This window comes from Bos mutus, chromosome 28, assembly GCF_027580195.1.
Source record: "Bos mutus isolate GX-2022 chromosome 28, NWIPB_WYAK_1.1, whole genome shotgun sequence".
Classification (NCBI taxonomy): Eukaryota; Metazoa; Chordata; class Mammalia; order Artiodactyla; family Bovidae; genus Bos; species Bos mutus.
The window spans coordinates 8,334,052-8,350,683 of record NC_091644.1 but is presented as its reverse complement, the minus strand read 5'-3'; the positions used below and the strand labels follow the sequence as shown (position 1 = coordinate 8,350,683).

At 38.7% G+C, this 16,632-nt stretch overlaps 1 protein-coding gene across 2 annotated transcripts in view; it reads left to right on the top strand.

Moving 5' to 3' along the window:
* The window catches only part of PARG (poly(ADP-ribose) glycohydrolase), a 111,434-nt gene that overhangs the window by 74,865 nt on the left and 19,937 nt on the right, over window positions 1–16,632 (top strand). For both annotated transcript variants that reach the window (XM_005900605.3, XM_070364592.1), the window contains exons 13-15: window positions 1,026–1,173; window positions 11,106–11,184; window positions 12,589–12,697. In XM_005900605.3, the coding sequence (XP_005900667.1) occupies window positions 1,026–1,173; window positions 11,106–11,184; window positions 12,589–12,697 (336 nt within the window). The remainder of the gene's footprint in view (window positions 1–1,025; window positions 1,174–11,105; window positions 11,185–12,588; window positions 12,698–16,632) is intronic.

Below are 16,632 nucleotides of genomic sequence, written 5' to 3'. Positions count from 1 at the left end.
CTGATTCGTGTTAAGGTTTGGCAGAATCCAACATAAGTCTGTAAAGCAGCTATCTTCAATTTAAAAATAAATTAAGTTTTTAAAAAAAAAAAAAAAAGAAATTACTCACAAAAGGTTACTTCCTAAACTTTTCAAATCTTTAAGGACAAGGGTTTGATTGCCATTTTATATAAAACAAGTACAGGCTATGCACCTTGAAGACATCATGGGTTCAGTTCCAGACTATCACAATAAAGCAAGTCTCATGAATTTTTTTGTTTCCAATGTTTATAAAAGTTATGTTTACACTATACTGTGGTCTTCTAAGTGTCCAGTAGCACTGATGTCTAAGGAAATGTACATGCCTTAATTAAAAAGTACTTCTTGCTAAAAAAAGTCCAACCATCATCTGAGTCTTCAGCAAGTCATAATCTTTTTGCTGGTTGAGGGTTTGAAATATTGCAGGGATTACCAAAATATGACACAAAGTGAGCAAATGCTATTGGATAAATGGCACCAAGAGCCTTCCTTGGCGCAGGGTTGATACAAACATTCAGTTTGTTTAAAAAAAAAAAAAATTGCAATATCTGTGAAGTACTATAAAGCAAAGCACAATAAGATGAGACATGTTTGTGTAATTATATTTATGTCATATGAAGTACATAAACGGAAATTGAGTAGTGAATGGTAGAGAAATGACCTTAAAACCTTTCCAGATAAAACCTCCCTTGATTTGTAGCCCTTGGAGCACAAATAAGGTTTCTAAACAAGAGCCCATATGATTACATTGAGGCTTTTGCCTAAAAGCTCTGTATTCTAAGTTCATTCTAAGGTTTTGGAATCCAAAGAAATATTCAGAGATGCTAACTGCAGTGAAGTGGAAAGAGTGCAGTCAACCATAATCCAGTATACCTGGGAAGATTGATAATTTGGGGATTGATTTATACGGGGAAGGAAAGGAAGGGCAGAGCTTAGAGGGAGTACTTCTTAATCATAAATGTAGGTATTTTAAAGCAGCATTTAACATGTCACATTTTCCCAAATAGGTGGATTTTGCAAACCGTTTCGTTGGAGGTGGTGTAACCAGTGCAGGACTTGTGCAAGAAGAAATCCGCTTTTTAATCAACCCTGAGTTGATTGTTTCACGGCTCTTCACTGAGGTGCTGGATCACAATGAATGTCTTATCATCACAGGTTAGTTCTGAGACATCTGGACAATGGGATGGTTCTCCGTCTATGACGATCATGAAGACCAGAGGCCACTCAGTTATAGCTTTTCTTTTCCGTGGGCATTAGTCCCAATATTTTTTTTTAAAAAAACTTTTTATTTTGTATTGGGGTATAGCCAATTAACAATGTTGTGATAGTTTCTGGTGAACAACAAAGGAATTAGTCTTAATATTTTATTTCATTAATTTATACTTGGTTTTTTTTAATTGTTTCATTTTCATAATCTTGAGTGAGATATTTTATCCCCGCATTTTCTTTCTTGGTTTCTTTATCTGAAGAACAAGGGTAAAAATGGTTCAGTTACTCTCTAGTTTGAAATTTTTATGATATAGTACCCTCAAAAAAAAGATAGTGATTTGTCTTTGAGCAGGAATCCTATTACTGTCCTTTTATTACACCTCCAGAGTGACTCATTGTGCTTCAGTATGAACACACTAAGTAGGAAAACAGGTGCAGTTTGAAGAGGGTCAGTACAACAGTGAGCAGAAGGGAATAAATCAGTGACCTTATGTTTATTCTGATTTCTAATCTGAAGAGAAAAAGTATGATTATCATAGTGCCTATTTGACTTATGTTAACATGGGAGGAGAAAAGATGGAAACACAGTCAAATTTATACTTACAGGCCTATTACCAGGATTTACAGCATTTTCCTTAAGTTTCTCTAGATTGTAATATTGCTGTGTCAGAGTATTTGCTTGTGTATAAGCTATCAAAAAAAATGATGGTTAACTCATAACTCTTAAGAAACTCTTGATCAGCCACTGTAGGGAAGTTAAGGCTTTTTTATTCAGGTCCCTAAAAGCGTGTACTTTGTCGCGTCCAACTGTTTGCAACCCTGTGGACTGTGGCCCACCAGGCTCCTCTGTCCATGGAATTTTCCAGGCAAGAATACTGGAGTGGGTTGCCGTTTCCTTCTCCAGGGGATCTTCCTGACCCAGGGATTGAACCTGCGTTTCTTGTGTCTCTTGCGTTGGCAGCAAGATTCTTTACCACTGTACCGCCTAGGAAGCCCACCTAACAGAACACTCCCATGTAAAAGCCATAACCAGCCATCAGTTGCTGATGCCTTTTTTCTTTCTGCAGAAGAAGATTCATTTCCTCTTTCAGTCTATTCCCACTTTGAGATTAGTGCAGCAGACTAACAGACTAAGTGTAGAAGAATTTGGTTGATTGTCATTCTCAAAGATTACAGTGGGATGAAAAACCGTCTCCTGTTAGTTCTATCAAATGTATAACTCAGCTAGTCCCTCTACTAAGAGGTATGTGACGGGACTAAGACTCTGGGGCCACACTGTTTACCTCAGATACATTTGTAGGCAGCCTACAGGGATGTACCTAAATTTTGTCCCTTATGTTCTGCTTTCAGGATTTCCTCTTTGTCTTGCAGCTGTTCCATGATGTGTGTATCTCTTTGACTTTATCCTATTTGGATTCATTGAATGTCTTCAATGTTTATATAAATTTGGTACATTTTTGGCCATTATATCTTTAAGTATTTTTTGTGTCCCTTTCTCTCCTCTCTCTTTCTAGGACTCCTATTATGCACGTGTTGGTTCAGTTCAGTTCAGTCGCTCAGTCGTGTCCGACTCTGCGACCCCGTGGACTGCAGCACGCCAGGCTTTCCTGTCCATCACCAACTCTCGGAGCTTGCTCAAACTCAGGTCCATCGAGTTGGTGATGCCACCCAGCCATCTCATCCTCTGTCGTCCCTGCTCCTCCTGCCTTCAGTCTTTCCCAGCATCAGGGTCTTTTCCAGTCAGTCATCTCTTCACATCAGGTGGCCAGAGTTGGAGTTTAGTTGCTACCTTTGGTGATAGCCCATTGGTCTCTGAACTCTGTTCATTTTTCTTCATTCTTTTTGTTTCTGAAACTGGATAATTTTAATTGACTATCTTTGAGTTCACTGACTCCTCCTTCTGCCATCTCTAATCTGTTTTTTAATCCTTTCAGTGAAATGTTTATTCCAGGTATTATACTCTTCAACTATAGAATTTCTATTTGATTCTTATCTCTATTGAGAGTCTCTATTTGTGACGCATTGTTCTCATATTTTCATTTAGTTATTTAGAGATAATTTTCTCTAGGTTGTTTTTTTTTTTTTTTTTTAACATATTTAAAACATTGGACTTAAAGTTTCTGTTTAGTAAGTCCAGCATCTGAGCTTCTCCGGGACAGTTACTCATGAATACTTTTGTTCCCTGAATATGGACCCAACTTTCTTGTTTATTTGCATGTCTCAATTTTTTTGAAAACTGCATGTTTTAAATGTGGCAACTCTTGGAATCAGATTTTCTCTTTTCCTCATGGTTTGTTTTTGTTGCTGTTTGTTTAGTGACTTTCCTAATACTGTGAAATCTGTATTTCATGTGTGGTCACTAAAGTCTCTGGATGGTTAGATTAGCGGTTAGCTAATGATTAGACGGAGACTTCTTTAAATGCCTAGAACCTATAAGTCACTCATTCTTTGCCAGAGGGCTCTATGGTTTTGTTGGGGCTCACCTTCACCACTCTACCAGGCAGTTGACACTTCTTCCTGCTTGCATGGAGCTTCAAGATCAGAGTGAGGCTTGTTATCAAGATAAACACAACTTACTGTGTTTACCAATATTCAGTCAATTTGTCTTTAATAAACTTCTCAGACTGCTGCAAGCCTTTGGTTAATTCCTACAGTTCAGAAAAAGATGATTCTCACAAGTTCACCAGTGTTCTTATTATTTTTATGGATAAGGAATTCTGTGAGGTTTTTATGTTGTCATTTTCGCTGATGTGTCCTGATCTTTTAGAAGTGCTTGTAGGTGAAAGGGCTTTCAACAAGTTATTCCACACCTTTTAGATAATGCTATATTATTTTTTATAATATCCTTGTGATTCTGCTGTTTTGGTGAGGTAAGGCAAAAAATAAAAATTGTTGATTGAGTTTGTAGAAAGTTTAGAATGAAACTTCAGCAAAGAAATTTCTTCTTTGACAGAAACACAGCTATAACCTGAAGTTAATAACCTGAAGCATTTCATCCAGTATTCTGAGGTTGATCCAAAATGCACTAAAAGAGAAAGATAAAACCCTTTTATTCTCAGCACTGTCTCAACTCACACACTGGTTGTCTGCATTTGTTGTGTATTATGTATGCAGAGAAGAAGGATGCAGTTAGAAGTTATTAGGGGACAAAGTGTAAGGAAGTACAGAACAAAAAAAATTAAGCTGTCGTAAATTCATTGTTGGGCTTATGAATACTTTGAATATTGGTCTCAGACTGTTTTAGAGGGTGCTGAAGGTCTGGAATGTGATTGTCTCCAGTATTTGAGTGTATCAAATAATACTCTTAAAAGATTTTTAATTTTTAGCTGTTAAGCTAGGTTTGAACTGAAGACTCAGAACAAAATATTCCATCCATATTTAAAGATGAATTTGTGAAAGATCTGTTAGAGTGCAGGGCATTTAAGCTCAGAGCTGATTGTTTCATTTCCTTCACTTCTGTCATACTAGAGAAGTACTCTCTTGTCATTTCCCATTAATGTTCCTCTAAATAAAAGATGTAATTTCCCTGGGACTAGTAAAACATTAGATTTTTTTTCTTTTTTGAGGATAGTTTCTCTCCAGTCTAAAAAAGCTTCATCACTCTGGAGTTATATCTGGTCTAATTTACCTGCAGCCATTGTAAAATTGATGGAAAATCGCAGATCCATGACTCACCTTCACATCTGTAATTACCTCAGGCTAAGGACACCCGGGGTGACTTCAACTCAGCATTTTCCCCATATCCACTTAACTCTATTTTAGTGCCTCCTAATTAATATCTGTGATGTGATGTTCCCTTAATGGAAATGGCCATTTCATCATCTATTTGATGTTGGATTTCTGCCATCTCCCTTCTTTGGAGACTCTTAACCATGTACTGCAATCTATCTGCCTGATCAATTCCATTCCTTCAATGATTCATCCAGGCTCAGTGAGCTAATGGCTGTGACTGTGCTGCCTGAATCTGTAGAAGAGTTTGAGAAATTGGAAATAAATTAAATTTATCATCATTGTGGGGCATCTGGTTGGTATCAGACTTTTAAATGAATATGAAACAGGTCATGCAAACAGGCAAATACTTTTATCCAGACAGTGTTATTCCTCTACTTGCTGTAATTCTCCCTGGAGCAGTCATGAGTTAAAACCTTTCAATAAGTATGGATAGAGGGAAGAATTAAAAACTCTGATCTTCCCCCTGCTTTGCTTTTCCCCTAATGTTCCCCCAGAACATCCAGTAAATAGCTTTGGTACTAAAAGGTTTTACTGTGGTGCTGTGATATTGTTTTGATATTTCTGTGAGAACATAAAGAAGATGCCTAGACATCTTACACTGAGCAGAATGTTGGTATGCTTAATATAAAACCTGCCCTCTAGTGAATCACATTGTCGTAAACATCACAGGTCCCTGTATCTTTGTGAGTATCAGCAGAACTGATAGAAGGACAAAGGTGGACCCCTTGTTCATAGTACTGGTACTTCTCATTGAGCAACACTAGAGGTGCCCATCGCCACAAAACGGCCCTCAGTTCAGTTCAGTTCAGTCGCTCAGTCATGTCTGACTCTGTGACCCCATGAATCGCAGCACGCCAGGCCTCCTTGTTCAACACCAACTCCCGGAGTTCAGTCACACTCACGTCCATTGAGTCGGTGATGCCATCCAGCCATCTCACCCTCTGTCGTCCCCTTCTCCTCCTGCCCCCAATCCCTCCCAGCATCAGAGTCTTTTCCAATGAGTCAACTCTTCGCATGAGGTGGCCAAAGTACTGGAGTTTCAGCTTTACCATCATTCCTTCCAAAGAACACCCAGGACCAATCCCCTTTAGAATGGACTGGTTGGATCTCCTTGCAGTCCAAGGGACTCTCAAGAGTCTTCTCCAACACCACAGTTCAAAAGCATCAATTCTTTGGCACTCAGCTTTCTTCACAGTCCAACTCTCACATCCATACGTGATTACTGGAAAAACCATACCCTTGACTAGACGGACCTTTGCTGGCAAAGTAATGTCTCTGCTTTTGAATATGCTATCTAGGTTGGTCAGCCCTACATCATTACTAATGACACCAGCTCATTGGGAAAGATCCAAATTCATTTGGAGTTTGGCTTTTCTTAATTTTTGTTGGTCATGGGAATGAAAGGCAAGAGTTTCTTTCTGCTGCATAATCACCACTGTTTTAATGATACTAATAAAATTGGGGTAGATGGTTTTTGAATAAACCTTCTTGCTAGGGGCATAACCCATTAGTAAGTAGAATTTCTTTAATCTCCAATTATTTTTTGCTGTTCTCATCATAAATTTTCATTACTAGTAAAAGAAAATAAGAATTTTTCTTACTACTAAATCTAAAACTCATAAAGTTGTAATAAGCTCTTGAAAAGATTTAAATGGGTTCCTTAAGTTTTTAACTTAGGTGAAGATTTATCTTTGAGCATGAAGTCTTAAGGCTATCCCTAGGGAGAGCTATCACAAAGGTCATTCAGACTTTTGTCTCTTCTTTGCTGTTATCACTGTTTACCTTTGCATTTTCAGAAAAGTTTATCAATAAATTTAAATTTTAAACAAGCTAAGGGCAGTTGTCTTTCAGAACAAACAACATAGTTGTGAAAGGTGTTTACTTAGAAAACTCAGGATTTAATTTGTTGAGAGCAAAAGCATCTGTATGTACATTTTTGATTTCCCAAACCTGAAGGAAATAAAGTTAACTTTTGTTTCTCTTAGGAAAGAAGACAGAAACCATTCTAAAATGCAATAGAAATTGATCATTGGTACTTTATATTTTTCAACCACTTTTAAAAAGACAGGTGTTTGTTTTCTGTAATTAAGAGGTCAGAGTAGGCATTATTATTATTATTATTATTGCTGAGAATAATGAACAGATTTGTGCACTGCAGGGCCAAAGACAGAAGGAGGTTGTTCTCGTCTCTCGATTTCCAGTCAGGCCAGTAGACCGGGCTTCTCCCAGCCTTTCGTGAATGGAGTCAGATGTCTCGGCGTCTCTAGCACGTGTGTCTGCGTGCTCAGTCGTGTCCAGCACTCTGTGACTGCCAGGCTCCTCTGTCCGTAGAATTTTCCAGGCAAGAATACTGGAGCAGGTTGCCGTTTCCGTCTCTGGGGGATCTTCCCAATCCAGGGATCAAACCCATGTCTCTTATGTCTTCCGCATTGGCAGGCAGGTTCTGCACCAGCTAAGCCACCAGGGAATCCCTTGGTATCTCTACTCTCTTACAAAGTTAAGTCTGATGACACCAAATACCAACTGAAGGTATTGAAGGGTTTTTAATTTGTTTTATTTGGTTTTCCAAGCAATTCTATGAGATAAACAATATAAAAATTATTGGCAGGCTTGATTTTTTGATGTTGAAATGACGTCCAGTGAGATTAGGCTACTTAAGGATTCACTTTGGGTGATTCCTCATAGCTCTTACCATGTCATGCTCTTGGTAAATGAATTTTTAAATATATGTCAATTACATAATATTTAGTCCAGATTAAGTATTTCTGGATTCATTTTAACCTCAATGTACTTCCTGTTTTGCTCATTAATTATGTTTATGCAGCAAGTACTTACTCAACTGCTTCTGTATTCTTACATTGTGTGTGCGTGATAAGTCACTTCAGTCCTGTCCAACTCTTTGAGACCCCAGGGACTGAGCCCACCAGGCTCCTCTGTCCATGGGATTCTCCAGGCAAGAATACTGGAGAGTATTCTCCAGTATACTGGAGAGTGGGTTGCTATGCCCTCCTCCAGGGGAAGATGCTAATGTAGGCACAAACATTAATAATTTATAATTCCTGCCCTTGAGAAGCTGTCAGTCTAGTGAAGAAGACAGATTACATTTTTAATGGTTTTATTGAAGTATAATTGGCATATAACAAATTATATATATTTAAAGTGTACAATTAGGTAAGTTTTGACATATGGCTACACACATGAAGTCATCTTTTTGCCTGTGTTTTAATTGGGGTATTTTTTTCTTTTAAATTAATTTCTTTATTTTAGTTGGAGGCTGATCACTTTACAATATTGTGGTGGTTTTTGCCATACATCAACGTGAGCCAACCCCTGGTATAGTTGTTTACCTTGAGTTTTGGAAGTGCTTTATATATTTTAGATAAGTCTTTTATCAGGTATAAGAAATAAATCTTTTCATTATCTTCAATGACTTTTGAAAAACAAAAGTTTCTAATTTTGAAGTCCAGTTTATTAATTCGGGGTTTTGGGTTTTGTTTTGTTTTGGAGGGTTTTTTAAAAAATTCTTTCTGATTTGATTACTGTAGTTTTATAATAATCTGTGAAATCAGTGTGAGCCCTCCAGCTTTGTTCTTCTTCGGAGTTGTTTGTTGAATTTATCTACAAAAAAGGTTCTTAGAATTTTTTAAAATAATTTTATTTATTTACTTCTGTGTTGTGGCTGCGCTGGGTGCTCGTTGCTTTGCGCGTGAATTTATTTAGAATTTTAAAAGTACTTTTATTTATTTTCTTCCGTGTTGCGGCTGCGCTGGGTGCTCGTGGCTTTGCGCATGCTTTCTCCAGCTGTGGAGTGTGGGGGCCTCGCGTCGGTGGCGGTGCCTGGGCTTCTCACTGTGGCAGCTTCTCTCATGGTGGAGCAGGGCTTCTAGGCACACAGGCTTCAGTAGTTGCGACTCACCGGCTTAGCTGCTCCACAGCCTGTGGAAATCTTCTTAGACCAGGGATCAAACCTGTGTCCCCTGTATTGGCAGGCGGATTCATACCCACTGCACCACCAGGGCAGTCCTAGAATTTTAATTAAGACTGTTTTGAATCTACAGATCAATTTGGGAAGATTTGACTTTTAAAAAAAAATTGTATTGAATAGTTTTAACATGGTGTTAATTTCCTTTGTACAGCACAGTGACTAAGTGGTGTGTGTATATAGTCTCTTCATATCCTTTTCCATTACGGTTTGTCACGGGATATTGAATATAGTTCCCTCTGCTCTACAGAAGGACCTTGTTGTTCCTCCACACTTTATAAATGGTTTTCCTTTCCTGTTCCCAAACTTCAGTCCTTCTCGCCCCTACTCCCACTCCCCCTTGGCAACCACAGCCTGTCCTCTGTGTCTGCGTCTGTTTATGTTTTGTGAAAGTGTTCATTTGTGCCGCGTTTTATATTCCACGTATAAGTGGTATCGTGTGGTGTCTTTCTCTTCTGTCTTGCTGTGCTTGGTGTGATAATCTCTAGGCCCATTCGTGTTACTGCAAGTGACATCACTTCACTCTTTTGATGGCTCAGTCATGTTTCAGTGTGTGTGTGCTGGGGGCGGGGCGTCTTCTTTTCTCAGTTCATCTGTCAGTGAGCACTGCGGTTGTGTCCGCGTCTTGGCTGTTGTAATCAGTGCTGCTGTGAACGTAAGGGTGCATGTATCTCTTCTTTGAATACGCTTGTCACACATTCTTTAAACTGGGACACTTTCTCAACCTTGTGTTTGTTCACCTTGATATTTTTAAAATATATAAGCCAGTTACTTGGTAGAATCTCTCTTTATGGGGGTTGCCCAGTGTTTTTTCATAACTAGATTCAGTTTATTCATTTTGGTAGGAACCGCATGGAAGTATGGCTTCCCTGATAGCTCAGTTGGTAAAGAATTCACCTGCAGTGCAGGAGACCCCAGTTTGATTCCTGAGTCAGGAAGATCTGCTCAAGAAGGGATAGGCTACCCACTCCTGTATTCTTGGGCTTCCCTTAAGGCTCAGCTGGTAAAGAATCTGCCTGCAATGCAGGAGACCTGGGTTCAATCCCTGGGTTGGGAAGGTCCCCTGGAGGAGGGCATGAGAACCTACTCCAGTATTCTGGCCTGGAGAATTCCATGGACTGTGTAGTCCATGGGGTCGCAAAGAGTTAGATACAACTGAGTGACTTTCACTTTGCCACTGAAGTATATCTTTTGAAGACAAAAGTAACACCGTAAAATCCACATACAACTTACTTGTGTAGGTAACTTACAAGTTAGCCCTTCGAATACATGTTTCCTTCACTTAAGGGGACCACATCTATGGATTCAGTCAACTGCAGATTGTGTAGTACTGTAACATTTACCATTGAAAAAGTCTACAGTGTAAGGGCGCCCACGCAGCTCACACTCACGTTGTTCAGGAGTCAAGTGCACTAAAAGTGCCGTTAGTCTTAGTTCTCAATGCTGTCTTGTTTCTCTTCTTTATATGTAAAAAGTATTGTCTTGCTCAAGGTTTTCAGCTTTTAATTTTACTGTTTGTTGATTCTTATCAGTTATTGAGTTGACCATAGAAGTTGGAGTGAGCTTACTTAGTTAACTAGTAGAACACTGTAGACACCATCCTTGCTGATATGTTCAGGTCCCATGAATTAGAAGCCTGTGTTAAATGCCAAGCTTGGTACCTGTTATTATCAGATGTTAATTATGCTTTTCTCCCTTCCTGTCTTCTCATGCATAATATCCTGGTTTTACAAAGCCCTTTGAAGTATTTTGCCTATTGATAGGCAAATCCTAAATTTAATCTTATTGGTACTTTTCTTAGGGAATGTTTTTATATAAAATTTATTTTCTCAACAATGCAAATTAAATATTACCATCAGATTGCAGACACTGAAGACAGTGGTCTTTTGTAAAACACTATCTTTATATACTCATAAAAGGAAAAATGAATATGACAGACTATTTTATTTTCTTTGTTGATTGGACCATTCATTCACTGTATGTTAAATATTGTGGTTGCTTCTGGAAGCATCATTTTTTTCTTCATGTGAAATAATAAGTCATTAAGACTTGTGGAGTTTTTTATCTGTTTGTTTGTGTGTTTCTTAACAGAGACCCTTTAGAAGGTGTAGTTTTTAAGAAATGTTTTTTCTGAAAAATAATAGTGGCAGATTATTTGTTTCAGGTACTGAGCAGTACAGTGAATACACAGGCTATGCCGAAACATACCGCTGGGCCCGGAGCCATGAAGACAGGAGCGAAAGGTGAGTTCGTTTTACTTTATATCACATGGCCAAAAGCTAAGGAATGTGGGCTTGACCCTGGTACATTCTGTCTTCCATCTACTCTTACTTGAGAAATATAACTGTCTTCTTAGATTCAATAGTACAGGTTCACTAGTAGTTAAAACAGATTCACCATCTCTGTATACTCAGAGAAGAACAGAGAAAGAAAAGCCAAATATCTAAACCAAGACCAGGAAAGGCACAACTCTCTACAGGTGTCTCTGCAGCTAATTGTAAGCGTCCACTGAAGGTTAACTTCCAACAACACACTTATTTCGAGTGGATTCTAATGGCAGCTTACAGCCTTTGAACAGCCTTTTTAGTTGTCCTTAACTTCTGTGAGATTAGGTAAGTGGGGGAAACCTACGCTGGGACAGTTTGCCTGATGCCACAGAACGGTTGCGAGCAGAACCCGTGGAGAACTTTGCTGCTGCTGTCTCTGGTTTCTTATTGCAATACGTTCTTAGACTTTGACATTTTTGCTTCCCCAGGGGCAAATTCTTATTGAAAACGTGTGCGTGGCAAATGTGTGTGTATTTCAGTGGGAAGAGCCATTGTAGCAGAAAGAATCAGCCACCGGCCTTGTAGCCATACAGCCTTACTCTTTGTAATGTCCCAAGTCCAGTTGCTAGTCTTTCTTTGTTTTGGGTAAAATATATGGCTGCAACAGTCACTAAGGTGGATTTTTAAGTCTTTATAATTATTTACAGACTAGCATGAAGGCTTCTGTTGCTGTTGTTCAGTGTGAAGCATTGATGGGAATATCATTATATGCATGTTCATAAAGAGATGCATATTTAGAATTTCATGTTTCCAAAATCACCATCTCATCCAACTTTTCTTGTCTCCACAGGCAAATTGTTATTGTTTTCTTTGCCTTTTTAAAAATAATTTTGTGCACTCAGCAGTTGAAGGTAGCAGGTAGAATTTTGTAATGAATTGTTACACTTTTTTTCCCACAGCACTTGACTCCTTGGGACTAGTGTTTGGACAATATATGGCGATGTTACAAACTCAGTGATTTAGAGCAGTTCTTCCAGAACAGAGGAAAGAGCTCTTGTCCAGATACAAAGGCCAGGTCTTTAGTGATGGGGGGAAAACAAAGAACTAAATCCCTTTGGTTTAACCACCAAATCTTTTAACCTCGAAGACTCACTGTGAATGATGTATCTGTTTACAGTATGGTCTGTCTTTTCATTTTACTGCTTAATGCTTGGTACTCCACAATACGTGTGCCTTGGACTTCCTGATTTGCTGAGACATAAAGCCATTGGTTGGTTGGTTTGTAACGTATTAGCCCTTGGAGGTCTCCGACCCTGCCCTGGCGGGCTTGTCTGCTGAGTGCCTTTGCCCGCTCCTCCCCACCCCCGTGTCCTGCCCCAGGGACGACTGGCAGAGGCGCAGCACTGAGATCGTCGCCATCGACGCCCTCCACTTCAGACGCTACCTCGACCAGTTTGTGCCCGAGAAGATCAGACGGGAGCTTAACAAGGCCAGTGACCTTATTTCTTTGTTCATCTGGCAGCGGTGTCTCTCTGCTGCCATTTTATTAATGCTGAAATTAATGCTTTCTGGTAATTCCTGCAGTGTCAGGGCGTCTGCCCACAGCGCTCCCGATTTAATGGGTCTGTCAGCTTGGACAGGATGTACTTTCCATTTTGTAATTGTTTGATTACTGATGCCAGATAGACTGTTGCTTGATATTAAGCCCCACACATGCATTTATCTCATCAAGTACATTTAGCTGCTTTGGAACATTATCATTTTAAAACGATATAGAAATGAATGAACCTTGAAAGTTTTTTCAGACCTACCCAGTGACACTTCTCTGCAAGGTATGCTGTCAGGATTAAAGCAGATAAGCCATGAAAGTCAAGCCATTGTTGTTCTCATATTGGTAAGAGTCATGTAAATTATTTATTTGGTAATTTGACATATTTATGACGGAATATATGGCTTTCTGTGCTTAGTTTTATCTCCTGTAATCATTTTATTTTTTTATTATGTTACAGAAATATAAAAATGAGCTAGACCTATTGTTAGTTCAAGTTTTTACTAGTTAACCATAATAAATAAACTAACATACAATAGCATTCTAATTCTATTCTCTAGGTAGATAGGGCCTTACCAAAACTGTTGCTTTTTTCTTTAGTTCCTCAAATTACTCTCACAGCCAAGACTGAGCCAATTCTGAAAACCATTGTTTAACTTGCATGAATAGGATTTGGTCATGAAGCTCATTATTAAGATAAGGTTTGTGGTTTTGCATGGCTCCCACGTGCCAGTCCCTACACAGACTTTGGTAATGAGAGCCGACTGGGCGTACCATGGGAGGGAGTTGGGAGTGCTGTTGGACTGGCGTGTGGGCCTCAGAATATCATCTTCGCATCTTTTCCCTGGGTCTGACCACAGGAATGGCCTCTGTGTGGTGCTCTGCTAATCCCAGCTCAAGTACCTGGTAATTTCATATTGTTGTCAGTAAAATAACCAAATAATCTAGAAAGGCGTTTACTATGCTTAAGACTTAGGGGACATTTCCAATATAATTACATTTGCTATCTTATATCCTAGTGTACTTGAGAACCTAATTTGCTGTTGAACATATTTTTAAAATATACAATTAGGTTATTTTAACATTTGAAGTTCTCAAAGGAATCCCATAAAAAGTTTGAAGAGTAAATGCATTATTTTCCAAAATTGAACTTACATACAGATTCCATTTTACTTTAATTCCTCAGAAAAGGTGTCCAAAAAGACTGTTCTTTGATATGTCAACAGTTATAATTTCTCTTTTATATGACTCATGATACTAAGGAATATCTTTTAGGTACCTTTTAAACGTGAGCCTGCTTTCACTGTCTAAACCCTTGCCTTAAAGCAGTTGTTTCCAAGCACATGGTGTTTTTATTACATAGCATATCAAGTAGAATGAGATTTATATTCAGCTTTTCATCAAAAGTGTTTGTGACTGTGTCACATGGTCATTGATAGTAGAAGACATTTATAATCAGTGGGTGTGGGGGTCCTAGGATACCAGGGAGCCCTAATGCAATCTAGTATCCTTATAAGAAGAGATTAGGTCATACAAAAAAAAAAATTAGGAGTGCATGCGCACAGAATGAATCCCATGTATGGGTCTACATGCAGGTGACCGTCTGCACGCCGAGGAGAGGGGTCTCAAAAGAAACCAAGCATGTTAACACCCTGACCTTGAACTTCTAGTCTCCTAAACTGAGAAAAGTAATGTCTGTTGTTTTACTCGCATAGTCTGTGTGGTACTTTGTTATGGCAAGAAATATATGGAAAGTTTAGAGAGATGTGTATGAAAAGGAAATGTATGTAACCATTATTGTACATTAACACACATTTCAAGGTTCTTTTTTTTATGGATAATATTTATATTCCCACAAATACTTTCCTGCAGGAGCTGGATCATTCACTTTTACAAATATAACCCTGGACATAAATAAATATTCTCATTTTAATTCCCGATGGCTAACCGATGACACCACAACTTGGAGAGCGTAGTAAATTAAATGTTTTACATCTCACTGTGTTTTGTAAACTTAGGCTTAAAGCAGAACTCTATATTAAATCACTTCAGAGGTAACTTGTACAGTGCTTTTTTTTTTTTTGTATGCCAGAAAGAAACTAGACAGAATCAGAAAAACTCCATTTCTCCAAATGAAGCAATAGACCAGTTTTCCCGTCAGAAGTCAGTGTGGGTCCCTGAACTCTGGGGCTTGCTGAAGTCAGTGTGGGTCTCTGAACTCTGAGGGCTTGCTACTTTTAGGCAGTACTCAGCTTCCCCGGTGGTGCAGTGGTGACGAGTCTGCCTGCCAGGGTAGGAGACGTGGGTTGAGTCCCTGGGTTGGGAAGATTCCCCTGGAGGAGGAAATAGCAATCTGCTCCTATATTCTTGCCTGGAAAATTCCATGGACAGAGGAGCCTAGTGGACTATAGGCCATGGGGTTGCAGAGAATCAGACTAAACTGAGCGACTGAGGACATACACACACAACAGATAACAATTGAAGGGCAGTCCCACAAAGCGCTTTATCATCTCTGGAAACAACTGACTCTACCCAGGCTCCTCCCAGCCTGTTGGACCCACATCATGACTGACGAGAAGAGTCGGTTTTTAAAGCGACGAGTCAGACTCCTTGCATCTGACTAATACTGTGAAGCGTGCTTTAAACCTGTGAAAGGTCAGCTAGGTAACATTCTCTAGGAGAACTGTCTTTGGATTGGAAAGATTTATGACTCCAGGTTGTAAAAGTGGCAAATAGCTCAGCAAAGGAAGAAAGAAATCATCTGTGGAAGGTTGTGTTTAGCCGTGTTAGACTCAATCCAATAAGATTAAGTAACGAATATATTCCATGGAGTCGTCTGGATCAGAAATTTAACAAAGTGAGGAGACCATCTGGGTAGGAAATCACCATTTACCTTTTAAAAACTAATGTATTGATTTTGTTGTTTTTGTTATTATCACCAAATTCAGGAGAGGATTGTTACAGTGCTTGGTTAACAAAACCGAGCAGTCCTTGCTGTTGCTAGTTCAAAGAAGTTCAACATCTGATCATTTATAATTTTTTCTTGAAGTCTGTGTTACTTTACTTTTCAGGAATATTGGTTCAAAATGTATCATTTTTAGTGAGTTTTCCCTTCAGTTTCTCAATGTATAGAATCAGAATAACCATAGAAATATAAAATCTAATCTCTGACTTCACACATGGGAAATCTAAGGTCTAAATGATGTTTTCATTTTATATTGCAACTTGAAAAGGCAATATCTATTTACTAAGGTTACAGTTATTTTAAAGACAAAAAAATCATCTATAATTTTACCTTTCAAATAATTGTTTGCATTTTTGTAGGACTTTCCACACAAATGTTAAGTTTCATATAAATGTGTTCAAAAGTGATATAAATATTGTATTTATTTAATTTATCCATAATTTTATTTTTCAAACTTTCTAATGATCTTCATAATAATATGTTTAATGGCCATAAAATTAGTTGGGTTGAATATGAGGACTTAGCTGATATACTAAGACTTAGCTATTAGTTTCTTAACTAAACTAATAGGTGGTCCCAGGGTTCTCTATTATATGCAGTGTAGTAAACATCTTTGAGGAGCTGCCCTGCTGGCTCAGATGGTAAAGAATCTGCCTGCAGTGCAGGAGACCTGCATTCAGTCCCTGGGTTGGGAAAATCCCTTGGAGAAGAGAATGGCTACCCACTCCAGTATCGTTGCCTGGAGAATCCCACGGACAGAGGAGCCTGGCAAGCTACAGTCCATGGGGTCGCAAAGAATCAGACATGAATGAGCAACTAACGCTTTCACTTTAAACATCTTTGTACAGTTGTTATTTAATCAAATAAAAGAAATGTACAAAGAAGAAATTTATAAAATTGTTACTGAATC